Source organism: Lampris incognitus, chromosome 2 (genome assembly GCF_029633865.1).
Source record: "Lampris incognitus isolate fLamInc1 chromosome 2, fLamInc1.hap2, whole genome shotgun sequence".
Classification (NCBI taxonomy): Eukaryota; Metazoa; Chordata; class Actinopteri; order Lampriformes; family Lampridae; genus Lampris; species Lampris incognitus.
The window spans coordinates 22,069,540-22,089,790 of record NC_079212.1 but is presented as its reverse complement, the minus strand read 5'-3'; the positions used below and the strand labels follow the sequence as shown (position 1 = coordinate 22,089,790).

Genomic DNA, 20,251 nt, shown 5'->3' with positions numbered 1-20,251 from the left:
TGGGATGCTTCATTTATTCTATTCTTTTCACTTATGTGAATTTTTATCCTTCGCCTGGTCCTTGTGTGAGTCTGCATGCAAGGCCAGATGAGGGTGACAGTATGCATCTCTTGCCCATGTACTGATCCAAGATGGCCACCGTGAGGCTTGCCCCCATTCCTGCTAATCTAATCTGTCTATTTTCTCTGACATACTGATGATTGCCTCTTGTCTGTGAGTTTGTGTATGGTCTGGGTAGATTGTAAAACTGAATTGCTCTTCTGGGATGAATTAAGTTGTCTGAATCTGAAACCATTGCTACGCTGATGACATGCAGCTCTATTTTTCAGTTAAGCTGAACGATATGGGTAATATTGGTACCCTTTATGACTGCATGGCTGCTATTAAGGAATGGCTGTCACTCAATTTCCTTCAGCTCAATTCAGACAAAACCAAGGTTCTCCTTATTGGTCCTAATAAGTTTGTCTTAGAAGTGAACCTCCGTATCGGCCCTCTGACCACCAATTTTAAACCCTCCTCAAGAAATCTGGGTGAACTCTTTGACCAAAATCTGAACTTTGACCCACATATAAACAGGCTTGTGGAAACCTGCTTTTTCCAACTCCAGAACATCGCAAAAATTGAATCAATGCTATCAACCAGAGATCTGGAATTACTAATCCATACCCTAATGTTTTCGCACCTTGACTACTGCAATGCTCTTTTCTCCTGTCTCAGCCAAGCACCCCTGTCCCACCTGCAACTCATGCAAAATGCTGCAGCCAGGCTGATAACCAATGCCAATTATAGATCCCACATCACACCAATCCTCACATCCCTTCATTGGCTTCCTGTAAAGTATAGAATAGACTTCAATATACTGCCTATCACATACAAGGCCCTATATGGTCTTGCCCTTTTATACATTTCTGAACTTTTGCATCCTTTCTCCACCTCTAGGCAGCTCAGATCTTCCGACCAGGGTCTCTTATTTATACCTCGCTCCCTCTGCAAGTCCAAAGGTGACTAATTTTGCCATCAGCACCCTGTCCCTCTGGAACAGTCCCCCCCCCCCCATTAGATCAGCTGAGTATGTAAACAGCTTTAAAAAGCTTCTAAAAAAATCATCTCTACCGACTTGCCTCCCCTGTAAAGGGGCTATAACATATACTTTTCTGTATATAACGGGATATATATGTTGTTTATTTTTATGTATCTGTATCTTGTGCAACACTTTGTAACTTTGTTTTAAAAGGTGCTATATTCTCTGTGCATTTCATTTTTTATTCAGCAAATGCATTTTTGTCTATAAAGGTTTATATAAAATATGGAAGTTCTGAAAATATAAAAGTACAGGATATAAGTTTATCTACCTTAAGAGAGTTTAAAAGGGCGCCCGGGTAGCGTAGCAGTCTATTCCGTTGCCTACCAACACAGGGCTCTTCGGTTCGAATCCTCGTGTTACCTCCAGCTTGGTCGGGCGTCTCTACAGACACAATTGGCCGTGTCTGTGGGAGGGAAGCCGGATGTGGGTATGTGTCCTGGTCGCTGCACTAGCGCCTCCTCTGGTCGGTCAGGGCGCCTGTTCAGGGGGGAGGGGGAACTGGGCGGAATAGCGTGATCCTCCCATGTGCTACGTCCTCCTGATGAAACTCCTCACTATCGGGTGAAAAGAAGCGGCTGGCGACTCCACATGTATCGGAGGAGACATGTCTGCAGTCCTCCCTGGATTGGCAGAGGGGGTGGAACAGTGACCGGGACGGCTCAAAAGAGTGGGGTAATTGGCCAGGTACAACTGGGGAGAAAAAGAAGGGGATAATAAATACGTGAATTAATTAATTGAAAAAAAGAAAATAAGAGTTTAAAAACTTTTATGTGAATTCTGGGGATTTTATTCAATACTTGGCATTTCCATCAAGCCTTTTTTTTCCCTCAAAGAATGACAATTTGCATAAGACACCTGGACAGAAATATGGTTTATGATAATCAGAGCTGTAGACTTGAGACTTGGATTGAGTCGCACTCTAATAGCAAAAATCAGGACTTGCACCTCAACTTGGACTTGTCTGATGTGAGACTTGGACTTACTTGCAACTTGACTGCTTTAGGACTCGACTTGAGACTTGAAAGCAAAGACCCCAGACTTGAAAGCAATCTGATACTCATAAATGTTTGTAATGTGTGTGTGTGTGGTGTTAGTGTGTGTGTGTTAGTTAGTTAGTATCGATAGCGGGACCGAAAACTAAAGCACTTATGATCCTAATTCTTTTTGGAGGTGGTAGGTATTGTCTCAGAGAGTAAGGGAAAAATCCCAGAAAATTAAAATTATGCATAATCATGCATACTACTACTACTACTTTCAGCTGCTCCCGTTAGGGGTCGCCACAGCGGATCATCCGTTTCCATTTCTTCCTGTCTTCTGCGTCTTCCTCTGTCACACCAGCCACCTGCATGTCTTCCCTCACCACATCAATAAACCTCCTCTTTGGCCTTCCTCTTCTCCTCTTCCCTGGCAGCTCCATATTCAGCATCCTTCTCCCAATATACTCAGCATCTCTCCTCCACACATGTCCAAGCCATCTCAATCTTGCCTCTCTTGCTTTGTCTCCAAACCGTCCAACCTGAGCGGTCCCTCTAATATAATCGTTCCTAATCCTGTCCTTCTTCGTTACTCCCAGTGAAAATCTTAGCATCTTCAACTCTGCCACCTCCAGCTCCGCCTCCTGTCTTTTCGTCAGTGCCACTGTCTCCAAACCATATAACAAAGCTGGTCTCACAACCATCTTGTAAACTTTCCCTTTAACTCTTGTTGATACCCTTCTGTCGCAAATCACTCCTGACACACTTCTCCACCCACTCCAACCTGCCTGCACTCTCTTTTTCACCTCTCTACTGCACTCCCCGTTACTTTGGACAGTTGATCCCAAGTATTTAAACTCAAATGCCTTTGTCACCTCCACTCCTTGCATCCTGACCATTCCACTGTCCTCTCTCTCATTCACGCATAGGTATTCCGTCTTGCTCCTACTGACTTTCATTCCTCTTCTCTCCAGTGCATACCTCCACCTCTCCAGGCTCTCCTCAACCTGCACCCTACTCTCGCTACAGATCACAATGTCATCCGCGAACATCATCGTCCATGGAGACTCCTGCCTGATCTTGTCCATCAACCTGTCCATCACCATTGCAAACAAGAAAGGCCTAAGAGCCGATCCTTAATGTAATCCCACCTCCGCCTTGAACCCATCTGTCATTCCAACTGCACACCTCACCATTGTCACACTTCCCTCATACGTATCCTGCACCACTCCTATATACTTCTCTGCAACTCCTGACTTCCTCATACAATACCACACCTCCTCTCTCGGCACTCTGTCATAAGCTTTCTCTAAATCTACAAAGACACAATGCAACTCTTTCTGGCCTTCTCTATACTTCTCAATCAACATTCTCAAAGCAAACATCGCATCTGTGGTGCTCTTTCGTGGCATGAAACCATACTGCTGCTCGCTGATCGTCACCTCTCCTCTTAACCTAGCTTCTATTACTCTTTCCCAAATCTTCATGCTGTGGCTGATCAACTTTATACCTCTGTAGTTGTTACAGTTCTGCACATCGCCCTTGTTCTTGAAAATCGGTACCAGTATGCTTCTTCTCCACTCCTCAGGCATCCTCTCACTTTCCAGGATTGTGTTAAATAATCTAGTTAAAAACTCCACTGCCATCTCTCCTAAACCTCTCCATGCCTCCACAGGTATGTCATCAGGACCAACTGCCTTTCCATTCTTCATCCTCTTCATAGCTGCCCTCACTTCCTCCTTGCTAATCCGCTGAACTTCCTGATTCACTATCCCTACATCATCCAACCTTCTCTCTCTCATTTTCTTCATTCATCAGCCCCTCAAAGTATTCCTTCCACCTTCTTAGCACACTCTCCTCGCTTGTCAGCACATTTCCATCTCTATCCTTGATCGCCCTAACTTGCTGCACATTCTTTGCAGCTTGGTCCCTCTGTCTAGCCAATCGGTACAAGTCCTTTTCTCCTTCCTTAGTGTCTAATCTGTCATACAACTCACCATACGCCTTTTCCTTTGCCACCTCTCTCTTTGCTTTACGCTGCATCTCCTTGTACTCCTGTCTACTTTCTTCATCTCTCTGACTATCCCACTTCTTCTTTGCCAACCTTTTCCTCTGTATACTTTGCTGTACTTCCTCATTCCACCACCAAGTCTCCTTGTCTTCCTTCATCTGTCCTGATGACACACCAAGTACCTTCCTAGCTGTCTCCCTCACTATTTCTGCAGCGGTTGTCCAGCCATATGGCAACTCTTCACTGCCACCCAGTGCCTGTCTTAACTCCTGCCTGAACTCCACACAACAGTCTTCCTTCTTCAACTTCCACCATTTATGCATAATTATGCAAAATATGCATTTTTCTAAAAATGGCTAAAAACAACTTTTCTCGGCATTTCAGATGATTCTGAGCATCTTTGATTTTTTTTCACCTATGTAACATTTTTTTCTGGGACTTAGATTGGCATTATGCAAAATATATGCATTTTTGCAAAAATGCACTTATGATCCTAATTTTTTTTGGAGGTGGTAGGTATTGTTCCAGAGAGGACCAGAAAAATAGCAGAAAATTAAAATATAATTAAAATAATTATGCATAATTATGCAAAATATGCATTTTCTAAAAATGGCTAAAAACCACTTTTCTCGGCATTTCCGCTGATTCCGAGCATTTGGGGGGAGGGAGTTGGAGTGGGGGGATAAACCACTTTTCTCGGCATTTCAGATGATTCTGAGCATTTGGGGGGAGGGAGTTGGAGTGGGGGGGGGTTTAGGGGCAGGGGGAAGGCGGTTAGCTGGCAGGATGAAGAGGAGGGAGATTTAGACGGGTGGATAACCAAACCGCTACATTGTAGCGGGGTTCTTCTAGTATCTTGATAAGATTCGACTCAGTAAAACCATGAAGCAGTAGTTTTCTTTAAATCTCATCTTAAAACTTAAAAAACTTACCTTTTTTTATGAAAGCTTTTACAAATGTTTGATATTTGTTTTTATTTATACTGTTTTTATTTGTACTCTTATTTATTTAGTCTTACTCTTATTTTTGCCTTGTCTGGTTTTATTTTTTTGTGACGCACTTTGTAACATTGTTTTAGAAAAGTGCTTTATAAGTAAAATTATCATTATTATTCAGAAAATAATGCATTTTAAATACATCCCTTTTATGTCAGTTTAGCCTACTGCTTTGCACTCGGTTAGCAAACTGTGTGGATAATTGGAATGGATACCCTTTGGCTAATACTAAGCCAACCTAAAGCTGGTGACTGTAAAATAAGAAACTAAACAAGAACATAACAGATTTAAATGTCTCCATATAAATGCTGGTTAACGCCTGAAACAAAATATTTAGCCAAGCCTAAGCAACTCATCCAGCTAGGTCGGGGAGAAAGGAGAGTGCCCTTCTCTAAAAATCAGATTAGCGCAATGGCCTACTTTTCTGTAGCGTTTCATCGACCATCGACCTATATGCACCAGAGTGTGGTTCAATTAAAAAAAAAATTAATAGCTTTTTTCTTTATATTCAGCATATTTTGTGGAATGTTGGTATGTGCTTCAGGTGCGAGCCTTTCCAGCACACATTCCCTATTTACATAAGTGGTCCTGCTTTTCTTTGTTAATGGAGCTGTTTTTCATATTCTTAAATATAGATGATTATCGCTGAAGCATTTTTTATAACTTTTGCCCAACAGCATTGTAGTCAAAAAAACAATTAACAGCAGTATAGTAAGGCACTCGTGAATAATTTTAACAGTCTAAAAAAGTGCATTGACTTGGCACGTTTAATAGCCCACCCTACTTAGTCTTGCTTGCATCTTTTAGCCTACGTTTAGCAATGCATCACCAGTTATCAATTTACAGGCTAATTTTGCTTTTGCTGGTCCTGCCTGCCTTCTCTGGGCAATCTTATTTGTGAGCTTGGATTTGTTTAATTCTGATTTAGGCATTTTAATTTGCACTTAATAAATAAACGGATTCATGTGTAATTGAACTCTAGTAATTTGCTTTTGAATTAAAAAAAAGCATCGCATCAGCTCTGGGCAAATAATTAGGTTAATGGAATAATTAATAATAATTTTAAAGCGATACTTGCATCAAAATCCGACTTTTCCTGTTGTTAATCGATGTAAGGAGTGTAGATGTGATCGATGAGACAAATGGTACCCCTAAAATCACATTTAGGGCCAGACGAGCGATATCGGCGGCCAAGTATGATTTCCTGTTGGCGAAAATGTGGTAAATTGCTGCGTCACTCATTTATTAGCATAGAGGGCGTGTCCGTAGCGGGACGCTGTAACAGCGGATACACGCCCCCGCGCTTCAGCATATCAGCTCCCTCACGCCTTTGGGCGCATGTGCCTCCGATGACCTCACGGTCTCACCATCCCACTTCTGACACCAATGTAGCGAATTCGGGGGGCAGTCCGGAAACTGCCGCGGCGCGAACCCGTATCGCCGGCACCGCGGGAGACAGCGCTAACAGCTAGACTAAAGGGTCAGACCCGTTAGTCAAGGACCAACGTGTCTACTTATCCATGCACGTTACAGTATGATTATGACTATGATTCTGTCTGTCTTTCTTTAAAGCAATTTTTTTCTGACGATCTATCTATCTATCTATCTATCTATCTATCTATCTATCTATCTATCTATCTATCTATCTATCTATCTATCTATCTATCTGTCCGTCTGTCTGTCTGTCTATCTATTTTTCATAATACTGCAGTTCTTATGACACATAGCGTGGCTGAAATATTTTAGTTTTCGTCTCTGAATGGTCGACACAAGGATCGTATTTGTTCCAAGTTGCTGTCGCACACTTTCATTTGTTCGTTTTTCTATCCAACCTATTCTCAGCGAACAGCGGCAAAACCACATTTCGGCAGCATTGATTTTCTTTTCATCTATTTTAGGCAAAGTCCATCCTTCACTTCCGTATATCATGACTGGCCATATGACTGTTTGTAGTATCTTCATTTTCAGATTGGTTGAGATGGCGCGATATTTCCATAAGTTATTTAGTTGAATTCAAGATCTCTCTCTCTCTCTCTCTCTCTCTCTCTCTCTCTCTCTCTCTCTCTCTCTCTCTCTCTCTCAAGATCTCTCTCTCAAGATCTCTCTCTCTCAAGAACTCTCAAGACCTCTCTCTCTCAAGCTCTCTCTCAAGATCTCGCTTTTTTCCTGACTAAGTTATTGCCTTTAACATAAGTTATTTAGCATAATCAAACAGGTACCGTTCGATGAAGAATTTGTAGCCTTTGTCGAGTTTGGACCACTTAGTTAATGCAAATGTTATGTTTCGGCAATCCGTGGTACATCATCTAGCCGTATTTCAGGCAGGTTTGTGAGCGACTGTGTAAACTCCATAGTCTGTCCGGAAGTTAGCATACCTTGCAAGGAGTCAGAACGGAAGTTCTCTGACGTCATGTGAAAAGGGCCTATAGTTATGAAATCATAAAACCACACCTAAATTTTGGTTGTAATCGGTTGTAATTCAAACCACCTGTGTTAAAAATGTGCTCAGAAACAGCATAATGTCTCTTTAAAGGTTTAGGATCTGGAGGCATCCGGGTGGTGTAGCGGTCTAGTCCGTTGCCTACCAACCCAGGGATCCTGATTCAAATCCCCGTGTTGCTTCCAGCTTGGTTGGGCATCCCTACATACACAGTTGCCTGTTTCTGCAGGTGGGAACCCAGATGTGGGTATGTGTCCTGGTCGCTGCACTAGGGCCTGCTCTGGTCGGTCGGGATGCCTATTCGGGGGAGGGAGGAATAGCGTGATCCTCCCATGCGCTATGTCCCTGTGGCGAAACTCCTCACTGTCAGGTGAAAAGAAGCGGCTGGCAACTTCACATGTATCGGAGGAGGCATGTGGTAGTCTGTAGCCCTCTCTCGATGAGGGGAGGGGGGCAGTGACCGGGACAGCTTGGAAGAGTGGGGTAATTTGGATACATTTGAGGGGGGAAAAAAAGGTTTAGGATCATCGGGTCTCCTATATCAGACAAATATTTACTTTGAATCATTCTTTTGAATTTCAGTGACATTAGTTAAGTTTTAAAAAAAAATTTTTTTCCTGGTACTGAAGCCAGTTGTTTAGGTGACATGAAAACTGACTGACCGACATATCAATCGGTTCCATTACTTTTGCTGAACAGTGTAGACTTAGACAATTACTTTGTGGTCAGTGGGCAAAATAATTGAAGCACAAGTATTGAAGAACTTTTAAACAAATAAAGGCTTCCATGTTTCAAAATACTGTAAATGAAGCCATTTTGCTTTCATGTATGATATATTACACATGGCTTTTGGAATCAAATTTTAGTCTTAGCTAAAATCTTTGATTCATATATTCTGTTTTAGCTTGATATCTGCCCAATGTCTGATATCAGCATTGCTACCAGTGCATTCCTAATGTCACTGCAACAGTTCCATGTCCTACCCGCTACTCTTTCATCTTTCTTATTTTAATCACAGATTCAGTTCGTGATCAGAAAGTAGTGTGAGTGACCCTTCACTTATCATCTGATCAGTTTTGATAACTTGTAATTTAATAAACATTTTTTAATTCTGTAACTGTAAAAGACTACAGACCACTTTAATAATGTTGAAAATTCTGACTAGTTATTATCTATTGATTTTTTTTACTCTGCCCTATACTGCAGTTAAACATGATTGTGTTTTTCTTGGCTCCCCTTCACTCTTTCAGCTTTTGCTCATTGCTGTCGTCACATCATGCTATCTCTGGTGCTTTGTATCAATCCCTGCCTGATGGCATAGCTCAAGTGACAATGTCCACAGTATGAAGATATTTCAGTTTATCAAAGGATGACGTAAATCAAAAATATTTATTTATTTATTTTTGTTTATGTCCAATAGACCCCCAGGACCCACCAATCCCCAGGCCATGTATGTCCGTCCTCCATTCCCTCCTCAGTGGCAGGGCCAGGTCACTGGGCCACGAAGGTTTCCCCAGCCTGGCATGGAAGCCATGGGCCCAAGACACCATATCAATCCCGCTGTCAACATCCAAGCAATGCAGGGAATGGCTAACCCTCGAGTTATGATGCCAGGACCGGGAGGAGAGACCATGCAGGCAATGGGGCAGGTCCCCCCACCACAGTTCATTGAATTAAGGCACAACTCTCAGAGACTTCCCCTGGGACCACAGTTCATGCCCCGGGGGGCTCAACCCAGGCCACGTCTCTATGTCCCCCAGCAGGAAATGGGAGCACCTTACATTCAGCAGCATTCCATAGCTCAAGGTGGTGGCATGCAAGCAGATGGGGGCAGTGAGTCACAGCTGGGGTTACAGCAGGGTGGGCTGTCCATGTTACTGCCTCAGCAACCTGCTGGCTCTGCATCACAACAGCCCCAACTTCACCCCCAGGTAGCTACGCCTAACCCCAGTACTCCAAGCACCCAGCAGCATCAGCCTCCGCAACCCAGCATAGTAACAGAGTCACAGGCTGGCTCGGTGGACCCTAGTGTCGATCTGCCAGAGCCTGATCTAGAGGGCCTCAGTGATGCTCCAGGAGATGGAGGTGTGGAGGATGATGATTTGGCTCTGGACCTGGACCCTGACAAAGGAGATGATGATCTGGGAAACCTGGACAATTTGGAAACCACTGATCCACATCTAGATGACTTGCTCAACAGTGATGAATTCGACCTGCTGGCTTACACTGATCCCGAACTGGACCAAGGAGACCCCAAGGATGTGTTCTCAGACCAACTCCGGTTGGTTGAAGCTGAAAGTGAAGCACCTTCATCTTGTCCTGCTTCTGGAGCTGTTAAGGTGGAAGAGGAACCCAAAGTGGAGCCAGGGCAAAACTCCCTTGCAACGGCCCCTGCTGCAGCGGGCAGCTCAGCTGCCCCACAACAACTTTCCACGGAGAGTGCTAACGCTATTAAAATCAAACTAGAGGACAGAGGCCTGACCCCACAGATACAGCCAGGACAGACTGCGGTGAAGGATGAAATGGGAGAAGCTGTATCCATGTTGCTTAGTGGGACCACACCATCAGCCAAGTCCACACAACCAGAGAGCCAGTCTGCTTCACTCGGTTCTGTTAGGTTAGGGGGGCTTCCTTACCCACTGCCCGGCCAAGCAGATCCCTTGTCTTTCCCGCCAACTACCCCACATCCAGATATGGGGGATGATCCATTAGGACTGCCTGATGTTGGGGGTCAGCACTCCCCTGCTGTGGATCTGGCCAAGGTAGAGAGTTCATTAGATGGTGAGCTGCCTCTTCTGATCCAGGATCTGCTGGAACATGAGAAGAAGGAACTACAAAAGCAGCAGCAGCAGCAACAACTCAGCTCTCTCCACCAGGGGGGCATTGCAACACATATGCCAGGCATTCCAGGTCAACAGCAAAACCCACAGGCACCTGGTCAGATAATGCTGCCCCAACACCACCGTCCACCACCCCAGGGAATTATGGGTCAGTCGAGGATGGCGTCTCGTCCACCGCATATGCTGCAGCCACAGCAACAGCAGCAACCAAAGTTGATGGGAAGTGGGATTCCACCCCTACCTCACATGAACATGGCTCAGCAACAAGCTATGATAAGGATGGGAGCGCCTGGGGTCATGCATCCAGGTGTTAATCAGCAGCAGCAACAGCAACAACAGTTAGTCAAACAGTCGCCTTTGGCCAACAGCTTCTTTCCTGATAAAGGTAATTAATATTTGGTGTGGTGTTATTGCCCACACAAGGTGTTATTTATTTACTTGCTGTCTTACCAAATTCTGTTTTATCTGTCACAGATTTAGACAAATTTGCTACTGATGACATCATGGATCCTATTGCAAAGGCGAAGATGGTTGCACTTAAAGGTATCAAGAGAGTGCTCGCACAGGACCCATTGGGTGTCCCCCCTGGGATTAACAGGTAGTTATTATTTACATGTCACCTCAGAAATTAGAATGCTTGTTTGATATTAAATCAGGGATGGAACAATGACCTCAGCACTTCAGTGATCTGCAGTACTTTGCTAACTGGCTGGGCATGATACTGCTATGATTTTTTTTTTTTTTGGAAAGTACACACCACGCATCAGGGAGGTTGTTTAATATCTTCTGTATGTATATCCTGATTTCCTGTCAGCTTGTTGTAACATTGCACAACAGATCTATGAAATGTTTAATAATGATTTTGGAGGACTCCATACTGCTACATCCCATTAGAGGTCTGCTGAGTTGATTCAGGCTGGGCTCGGACCATTTTTTGTTTGTTTTGTTTTTGTTATTTGTTGTTTAATAGATCGGGTTTGGATCGGACTCGGGCTCATTTAACTCCCCATATACATGCAGAGCACACACAAGCCACAGTATGAAATATTGTGATATTGGTTATATTAAAAATAAACATATGCATGTACGCGTGCATTACACGTGACAGTTGACCATGCCGTGCATGCGTGTTTGCATGTATCAGAGAGAACGCACATCAGAAACAGCACACATCAGAGAGAGCACATGTCAGTGAGAGCGTAAAGTGATATTGTCGGTCTCGGGCTGAAAAATTGCAGACTTTGTCGGGCTGGGGCTGGGGCTGGGCTAGGGCTTCAACACCATGGGCCAGGGCTGGGCTAGGGCTGGAGTTTTTGGCCCATGCACTCTACATCCCATCCGTATTGTATATCATGGTGCTTTCATACATGTCAATTCTAGGGCTGTCACGACTAATCAGGTGACAAAAAAAATCCTTTATTACAATTTACTGCCGCGAAGCTTTGATTTATATATTTATGTATGTCTAAACATGCCTGCACATGTAAAATGGCCACATAGGGCAGTAAAGCCTTAGGCTGTCATTACTGTTGGACATAGCTGTGGATTATTTGAGTCGAGAAAATGGATGAAGGCAAAGATTAACAAAAAATCAGAATAGGGAGCCAAACAAATAACAGAAAATGTCGAAAGTTGAGACAGTTTTCAACTGTAATGCATAGAAAATGCAATGGTCTGCAAGCATGGCAAAACTGAACTTGTTTGACATAACAGCACAACATCCATTACAAATGTCTAATTATCTGATTGGAACCTTTCTGTACACTCGTTGGTTATCTTACATTAAAAGGTGTATAAAATGACAACACAAACGCATAAACCAGAGATAAAAAAAAAGTATATTGCAGAGGGAGATATTCCATTACACTGGGCAACAGGGGGGAACAAGATTGTAAATTGTAGGCCACACTGAATCTTATGTTACATTGTTGCTCTTGAATAAATCACTTCAAGGTAATGTTTTCTTATCTAACTTGATTTAGTGTCAGAGTAATCAATGGATTACTTGATTCGCAAAAAAGTCAGTAGTGACAGCCCTCGTAAATTGTATGTTTTGTGTTCTGTCCAGACAACAAGTTTCTCTGTTGGCCCAGAGGCTGGTCTCAGCCCCAGGAACAGATTCACAAGGTCAACTTGCATCTGGACCATCCAAGGTATGTTTTCTTGTATTTCAGTGAAAATGTCAGTAATCCATTTTAAGGAGTTTTTGTTTTAATGGTTCTGTTTTATTTAATGCATAGGAGGGTGAAACCAGTGACCAAACCCAGTCAAGACCTAACCCTCCCCAGTTTGTACAAGGAATCATCAGTATGTTCTAAATGTTGTTCTCAGACTTTCTCCATTTGTTTTTGCATTGTGAAAGATTTGAACATATCTTGCTTTTTAAATGTTGCTTACGGAATAGTTCTCTTATGGATGTTCTTTTATTTCAGATGATGCAGAACAGCACCAATATGAAGAATGGCTTCTCCACACACAGCAGTTACTCCAAATGCAACTAAAATTTTTAGAGGAGCAGATCGGAGCTCATCGCAAGTCGCGTAAGGCTCTGTGTGCCAAACAGCGCACTGCTAAGAAAGCTGGCAGGGAGTTTGCTGAGGCAGATGCAGAGAAGCTCAAACTGGTTACAGAAGAGCAGAGCAAGATCCAGAAACAACTTGACCAGGTATGGAGATGAACTTCAGAAACTCACTTTTCAACCTCACTAGTCATGAATGTCTCATATTTGTATGAAACTTAAACTTCATACAGAAATTCTCTAAATCTAAACACAATCGTTTTTGGTTCTTTAATTCGTTTTCCAGGTTCGTAAGCAACAGAAGGAACACACCAATCTCATAGCAGAATACAGAAGCAAACAGCAGCAGCATCAGCAGGGCTCAGGCATTTTGAACCCAGGGTCTTCCTCACAGGGATCTCCTCACATGATTTCCAAGATGCCTGGTCAAATGATGATTGGCCAGCAGGGGGCTCCAATGATGGGTCAACACCCTGGAATTATGCCCCAGGGTGGAATGCCTGTCAGGATGCCCCAAGGGCAGCCCTTTATGGGAGGAGCCCAAACCCAGCACCCTGGAACTCTAGCTACCAGGGCCCCTGTTCCCCCTGGTGCTCCACCTGGGTTCTTCCCACAGGGGGCTGGAATGCAAGGTTCAGATCCCAGGACGCTCCAAGAAAGACATCTTCAGCATAGGATGCAAATGGCAAAACTTCAGCAACAGCAGCAGGTGATGATGGGCCAGCAGCCAATGCCACACCCAGGGCAACAGGCTGGCATGATGACCCAGCCACAGCCTGGCATGATAAGTAACTCACTCATTGTCCAACAACAACAACAACAACAACAACAACAACAACAACAAAACATTCAACAGGGAATGCTGGCTAACCAGGCCAGTCAGCAGAACATGATACAGGTTCAGCAAGGAATGGTGGGAAGCCAGACTTTGGCCCAACCACCACAGAACCTTATGGCTGGACAACCTGTAAATCAGGGCATGATGACAGCACAACCTGGGATGGTTGGGAGTCAGCATGGTGGACCACCCCAGCAGCAGCAGAGGCCCCAGGTAATGATGGGCCAGCAAGGAATGGTTGGATCTCCGACTCATCCTGGCCTGAGGGGTCCCCAAGGCCAGATGGTTCCCCAACAACAGAACATCCTGACTCAGCGCATGCTTTTATCTCAGCAGCAGCAGCAGCAGCAGCAGAATGCTGCTAAGAAACTTGTCCAACTTCAACTACAGCAGCAGATGGCACAGCAAAGACAACAAACACAAGGTCTAATTAGTCAGTCCAGCCAAGAACAAGGACTTTCCCAACCCTCTGCTCCACAATTGGGTCCTTCTCCTTCAGTAGGAAGTATCACACCCCAACCACAATCATCTAATGAAAGCTTGCAGAAGGGGTTTTCACAAGACATCCAGAACTCAGGTCCCAAGGAGGGAGGGATTCTCAGTCCTGATCCAAGAACCCCGCCACAGCAAATCGGACCATCCACTCCCAGTCAGATGGCCCTACAAGGCTCTGCGGGAGATCAACAACTATCAGACCTGGCACAACCACAACAGCAGCAGCATGAGCATCAGAACCAGATTTATATGACCCAGCAACCACAACCAAATGCCCATTCTGTACCTCAGCAGCAACAATCTGGCATGCTTCCTCAAGTACAGTCGCAACAACAAATTCAGAGCTCTCTCCAGAGGCAGGGATCCCTCAATGCAGAGAAGCCTGGTTTGATTACTGTAAAGGAGGAAGGGCAGCAGATAGATTTCTTAGCTCAACAGCAACAACCGCAAAGTTCTCAAAATGTCAGTCAGCAGTCACAAGATCCCAGCATCCAATCACATGAAGGAAAGGGCCAGATGCAGAACATCACAGGCCAGAACCTCTCTGGCCCATCACAGCAAGTTATGATTGGTCATCCTAGTCCACAGCAGCAAGCACTCATGGCTCAGCAGCAGAAGCAACAGGCCATGATGGGCATGATGAGAGCCCAGCAGCAAGGGATGATGGGACAGAGAGCAGGGGTTCCACCTGGACAAATCCGCATGCCCATTAATATTCAGGCCATTATTGCTCAGAACCCTCAGCTCCGCAGTCTTCCTCCAAACCAGCAGATCCAACACATTCAGGCCATGATTGCCCAGCGACAGCTCCAGCAGGGCCAGATGCTGAGGATGTCTGTAGGCCAGGGCCAGACAGGCCAGATAAGGCCTCAAGTGCAGCAGATGGGGCAGCGGATGCTTGGGATGGAAGGCCAGCAGCTACCATATGGAATCATGTCAAAACCGGGAGCAGTTGGCTCGCCACAACACTCAGGCATGATGGGCCAACAACAAGGATTGGCCTCTCAGATGCAGCAGGGAATGATGGTCCCTGGGCAACAGCAACAGGCACAACTAGGACAGGTAGTGCAGCACCAGCAGATTATGAGAGGCCAGGTGCCATTGCCTCGTTCCCCAATGGACCAGAGCCGTATGGTAAGACCCATGTCTCCACGTCAGCCCCTGGCCAATTCTCCTGGAGATCCACAGCGCCATTCCATGGTCCAGGCTATGGGCATGCATCCACCTACTCCAAACCAGCATCAACAAGCCCCCATGGTAGCAGCCCGCTTGCAGGGCTCACCAGCCCATGCAGGCTCTCCAAGAGGACCCTCAGCTCAGAGACTTGAGTCGGGCATGAGCCCAGCCACCCCAGGCACACCTCATTCAACCCATGCCTCGTCCCCTTCTATAGCTGATGGTGGAGCTGGAAAGGGTAGTCCATACAACCAAGTCAAGGCATCTCCACTGAGGTCTCCTAGGGCCAAGAGTCCACTTGATTATCCAGGATTGAAGGCAGAGCCTCAAACCTCAAACAATGAAACACCTCAGATGAACCTTGTCCCTGCCAGTTGTTCACAACAATATAATATTGCTCAGCAATCAGTACCGGTACAGGCACAGTCTGGCTCTAGAGAAGGGGGCTTTTGCAAGATGACCTTGCAGAACATCAAACAAGAGCCAAGGGAGGTGCAGTGTGACAATGAGGGAAGAGACGAAACTCACTCTGGGGCCATAAAGCGAGAAGCCACTGGTGAGCCAGTAAACCCTGCCAACAGTGCTAGCTTTGCAAACACTGGAAACATGACAGGAGATCCTGGTGCACAAGGCGCCAGATCTGAGACTGGACAGCAACTACTCCAGAAACTCCTGAGAACTAAGAACCTACAGCTGGCTGCTCAGAGACCCTCTGAAGGTATCCACAATGAAATCAATGGCCATATAAACAACAAACTGGCCATGCTGGAGCAGAAACTTCAAGGGACGCCACGCAATATGGAAGTAAGTTTTCCTCTCTTACATTATTTGTTGTGTGTTGGTAGCTGGAAAATTAGGGAGCGCCCTTTTAAGTAATTTTCTTGACTGCGACAGGATCTACAGTCCATCACGAAAAGGGCTCCTGTGGCAAAGGCCAAACGCACAAATAAAACTACTGGGGAACGGGGACCTAACTCTCGGAAGAAGAACAAAAAGGAGGAGGTTGGAAAGAGCGCAGAAGCTTTAATGAAACAACTGAAACAGGTCAGAAGAGAGTGCCAGTAACTTATTTAGACTGATTTGGCTGTTGGGTTTTTTGATTTCTGACAAATGGTCATTTGCCCCCAGGGTCTCTCACTGCTACCCCTTATGGAGCCTTCAATCACTGCCAGCTTGGACCTGTTTGCTCCCTTTGGAAGCAGCCCAGCTAATGGCAAAGCCCAGCTTAAGGGCTCCTTTGGAAATGCAGTGCTGGACAACATCCCAGACTATTACTCTCAGCTGCTCACCAAGGTAGCACAAAATTATGCTATGTATCTCTAAATGGTTGATTGCAGTTTGTTTCATTCAGCTGGCCATTTGATTGTACAAACTCAGCCATTTTCTTATATTGATGCTCTTTGTTTTTACAGAGTAATCTCAGTAACCCACCAACACCTCCAGCTTCCCTGCCACCTACACCACCACCCTCAGTGCAGCATAAGCTGCTCAATGGGGTGACTGCTGTGGAGGAGCTGTCTGAGGGCCAGAAAGAGACTGAGACAACAGAAGACACTATAGGTAAGCCATAAGTAATTTAGCCTAGATAAATGTTGTCCTTAATTCTTTCAAAATCCATATGTAATTTTCAGTTGAATGTGAAATACTCTACATTTGGTCTACAGATTCTGTTGCAGAGGAGGTGAAGAGTGTGGACATTCTAGCAGCTCTCCCCACCCCACCACATAATCAAAATGAAGACATCAGGTATGTTATGAAGCCTAGATTAATCCTTTTTTTTTAATCTGCAACATACATGGTCCTCTTTTTGCTGAGAATCTTTAAACTTATCAGATGTCTTTCTTTTAGAATGGAGAGTGACGATGACGACGCCTCTGAAAGCATCATCCCAGCATCCTCCCCAGAGAGTAATGTTGGTGATGAAACGTCACGTTTTCCTCACCTCCGAGAGCCCAAGGAGGAAGAGACTGAGAGATCGATATCCCCCATCATCCCCCTCATACCTCGCACAGCCATCCCAGGTTCAAACACAAAAACATGTTTGCATTTAGCAATTGTGATGAAAGCAGATATTAATCATTATATTCAAAATCTATTAACACTAAATTGATTTGTTTTTGCTTTGCCGATTTTATCCTGTATTTAGCGTTCCCAGAGAATAAACCATTTGAAGCAGCTGAAAATAAAGTTGTTCCCACACCCAACCACTGGGACAAGGCCAAGAGCAATGAAGTTTCAGTAACCTTCATGCTCTCTTCTGCTGCAGCCAAGGTTTTGACCTATAATGCTTCCCTATTAAAGTTGATTTATCTCAGTGTAGAGTTACCAGAAATTTTAAAAATGTCTCCGTTATCTGTTGTCCAGAATCTGGACCAAGTTATGGTGGCCATGGCCCAGCTCCTTCACATACGAATGCCAGGTTCCTATGAGGTCACCTCCCCCCCTAGCCCAGGCACACCTGGAGCCACTGGGCCAGGGAAAGCTCCAGACCAGTCAGGTACCTGTAGCTTTGGTTACTCTCCAATTAAATATTCTAAGATGATTGATTCATTGAATGAATATAGCAAAGAAACTGATGGGGCGATTGCTTGTATTTTTAGGCTCTCTGTGTGTAAAGGATGGCACTTCACCTAGCCAGGATGAGTGGTTGAGGCAGTTTGATGTCTCTCTACCTGGCTGCACTTTGAAGAAACAGGTTGATATTCTGTCACTCATTAAACAGGTCAGTAACTACTTGTCTCTGTAAGACAATATTCTAACAGTATAGGGGTTATCGGTTATGCCATAATACAAGAAAATATACGAATGCTGTATTTTGCACTGATAATATGGCCTTAAGATCTTATGCATTCACTTTTGTTCTAAGGAATTTCCTGAGCACGAGGACAAACCGGTCCAGCACTGTTACACAACCAATGTTAACGACTTGGATGTGCGCCATCTTCCTGTTATACCAGTGGAGGAATCTCCACCCCCATCACCCTCCCCTCCACCTGCTTCCCTGTCTGCCCCAGATCCTCCTGCTTGTGAAGCTGAACTTTTGACAAAGCCAGTCTCTCCCTCCTCTCCCTCCAGCCCTGCCATTGTCCAAATCAAGACTGAGCATGAGCAGGAGGCTATTGCACTTCCAAGTAATACACATTTATCTGAAGGTACAGAGTTTGCAGTTGCTGCTGCAGAATCTACAACTGATTCAGCTGCAGCCTCAGAAGTTCCTGACCCCACCAATCCTACTGAAGATAGTCTGGTTACAGATACTAAGGAGGAAGATTGTGCTGCTGAGCCAACACATCTTCCTAAAGACTCACCTACCACTGAGTTATCCCCCAAGGTCATCAAGCAGCGCAGACCCCTCTCTCCTGATGAAGTGGTACAGCCAAAAGTGAAGAAATGGAAGGGGATTCGCTGGAAGCGTCTTCAGATTGTCATTACTATTCGAAAGGGTGGCTCTAAAAAGGAGAACAGCCGTGAGGTATCAGAGCTGATGGAGCGCTTGCGCATCACTCTGCGGCCAGACAAGCTGCCTCGAGACAAACGCAAGTGCTGTTTCTGCCACGAAGAGGGGGACGGAGCCACAGATGGACCAGCCCGTCTGCTTAACATTGATGTGGACTTGTGGGTGCATCTCAACTGTGCCCTATGGTCCACAGAGGTATATGAAACCCAGGGCGGTGCCCTCATCAATGTGGAGGTGGCCCTGCGTCGCGGCCTGCGCACACGTTGCGCCTACTGCCAGAAAACAGGTGCTACCAACAGTTGCAACCGCCTCCGTTGTCCGAATGTCTACCATTTTGCCTGTGCGATCCGTGCGCGCTGCATGTTCTTCAAAGACAAGACTATGTTGTGCACCCAGCACAAGCTAAAGGGGCCAAGTGAAGAGGAACTCAGCACCTTTGCAGTCTTCCGCCGTGTCTACATTGAGCGTGACGAGGTAAAGCAGATCGCCAGCATCTTGCAGCGAGGCGACCGCATCCACCTGTTCCGTGTAGGTGGCCTCATCTTTCATGCTGTTGGTCAGCTGCTACCCTCCCAGATGGCCATCTTTCATTCACCCACTGCTATCTTCCCCGTCGGCTATGAGGCCACACGCATCTACTGGAGTACACGTGTGCCCAACAAACGCTGCCGCTACCGCTGCCGCATTAATGAGAATGAGGGTCGACCGCTATTTGAGGTGCGCGTTCTGGAGCAAGGCATGGAGGATTTGCACTACCGTGACACTAGCCCAGAGGGTATGACCCTAAACATTGTTCCTGCTTCATTCTTTTGATACATCTTTTACAACAATACCTTAAGGCTGATTGTATTTTAAGTCACAGACTTTTTCCTCAGGCATCTGGGACCGGGTGGTCCAAGAGGTGGCTAAGCTTCGGGATGAATCGGCCATGTTGAAGCTGTTCACGGACCACGTCAAGGGGGAGGAGATGTATGGCCTCACTGTCCATGCTGTCATGCGCATCACGGAGTCGGTAAGAGTTTCCTTAGAAAGTGGACCAAAACAGCCACTTACTTTGTCCATCATGTAGACCAAGCGTATAATGTAATCCTTCTAAAGCCCACCATTTTCTATGCAAAATGTTTACATTCATTTTCACAGATAATGTAACAGAAGTAATGATAAATACTCGGAAGCCTGAAAGGACCTAGAGCCAAGGCCCATGTCAGAAAGCATTAGCTGAATCTAATATTACAGTATTTACTGATATAGTTTGCACTAGTAGAGACTTAAGTCAAGTCAAGTCAAGTCAAGTCAGTGTTATTTGGATAGCCCAATATCACAAATTACAAATTTGCTTCAGTGGGCTTTACAGCAATATAATATCCTGTCCCTGTGAATCTTGCACAAGGAGTAGGGAAAAGCGAAAAGAGACATTTCCTGC

The 20,251-nt window shown here is 45.2% G+C and overlaps 1 protein-coding gene across 1 annotated transcript in view; it reads left to right on the top strand.

The window, feature by feature from the left end:
* The window catches only part of kmt2d (lysine (K)-specific methyltransferase 2D), an 82,443-nt gene that overhangs the window by 59,620 nt on the left and 2,572 nt on the right, over positions 1-20,251 (top strand). The window contains exons 35-50 of the mRNA XM_056298993.1: positions 8,925-10,729; positions 10,819-10,942; positions 12,413-12,497; positions 12,585-12,651; positions 12,777-13,009; positions 13,149-16,175; positions 16,266-16,415; positions 16,500-16,664; positions 16,784-16,931; positions 17,036-17,117; positions 17,220-17,392; positions 17,518-17,642; positions 17,736-17,868; positions 17,972-18,093; positions 18,238-19,603; positions 19,704-19,840. Coding sequence (XP_056154968.1) covers positions 8,925-10,729; positions 10,819-10,942; positions 12,413-12,497; positions 12,585-12,651; positions 12,777-13,009; positions 13,149-16,175; positions 16,266-16,415; positions 16,500-16,664; positions 16,784-16,931; positions 17,036-17,117; positions 17,220-17,392; positions 17,518-17,642; positions 17,736-17,868; positions 17,972-18,093; positions 18,238-19,603; positions 19,704-19,840 — 7,942 coding nt within the window. The remainder of the gene's footprint in view (positions 1-8,924; positions 10,730-10,818; positions 10,943-12,412; positions 12,498-12,584; positions 12,652-12,776; positions 13,010-13,148; positions 16,176-16,265; positions 16,416-16,499; positions 16,665-16,783; positions 16,932-17,035; positions 17,118-17,219; positions 17,393-17,517; positions 17,643-17,735; positions 17,869-17,971; positions 18,094-18,237; positions 19,604-19,703; positions 19,841-20,251) is intronic.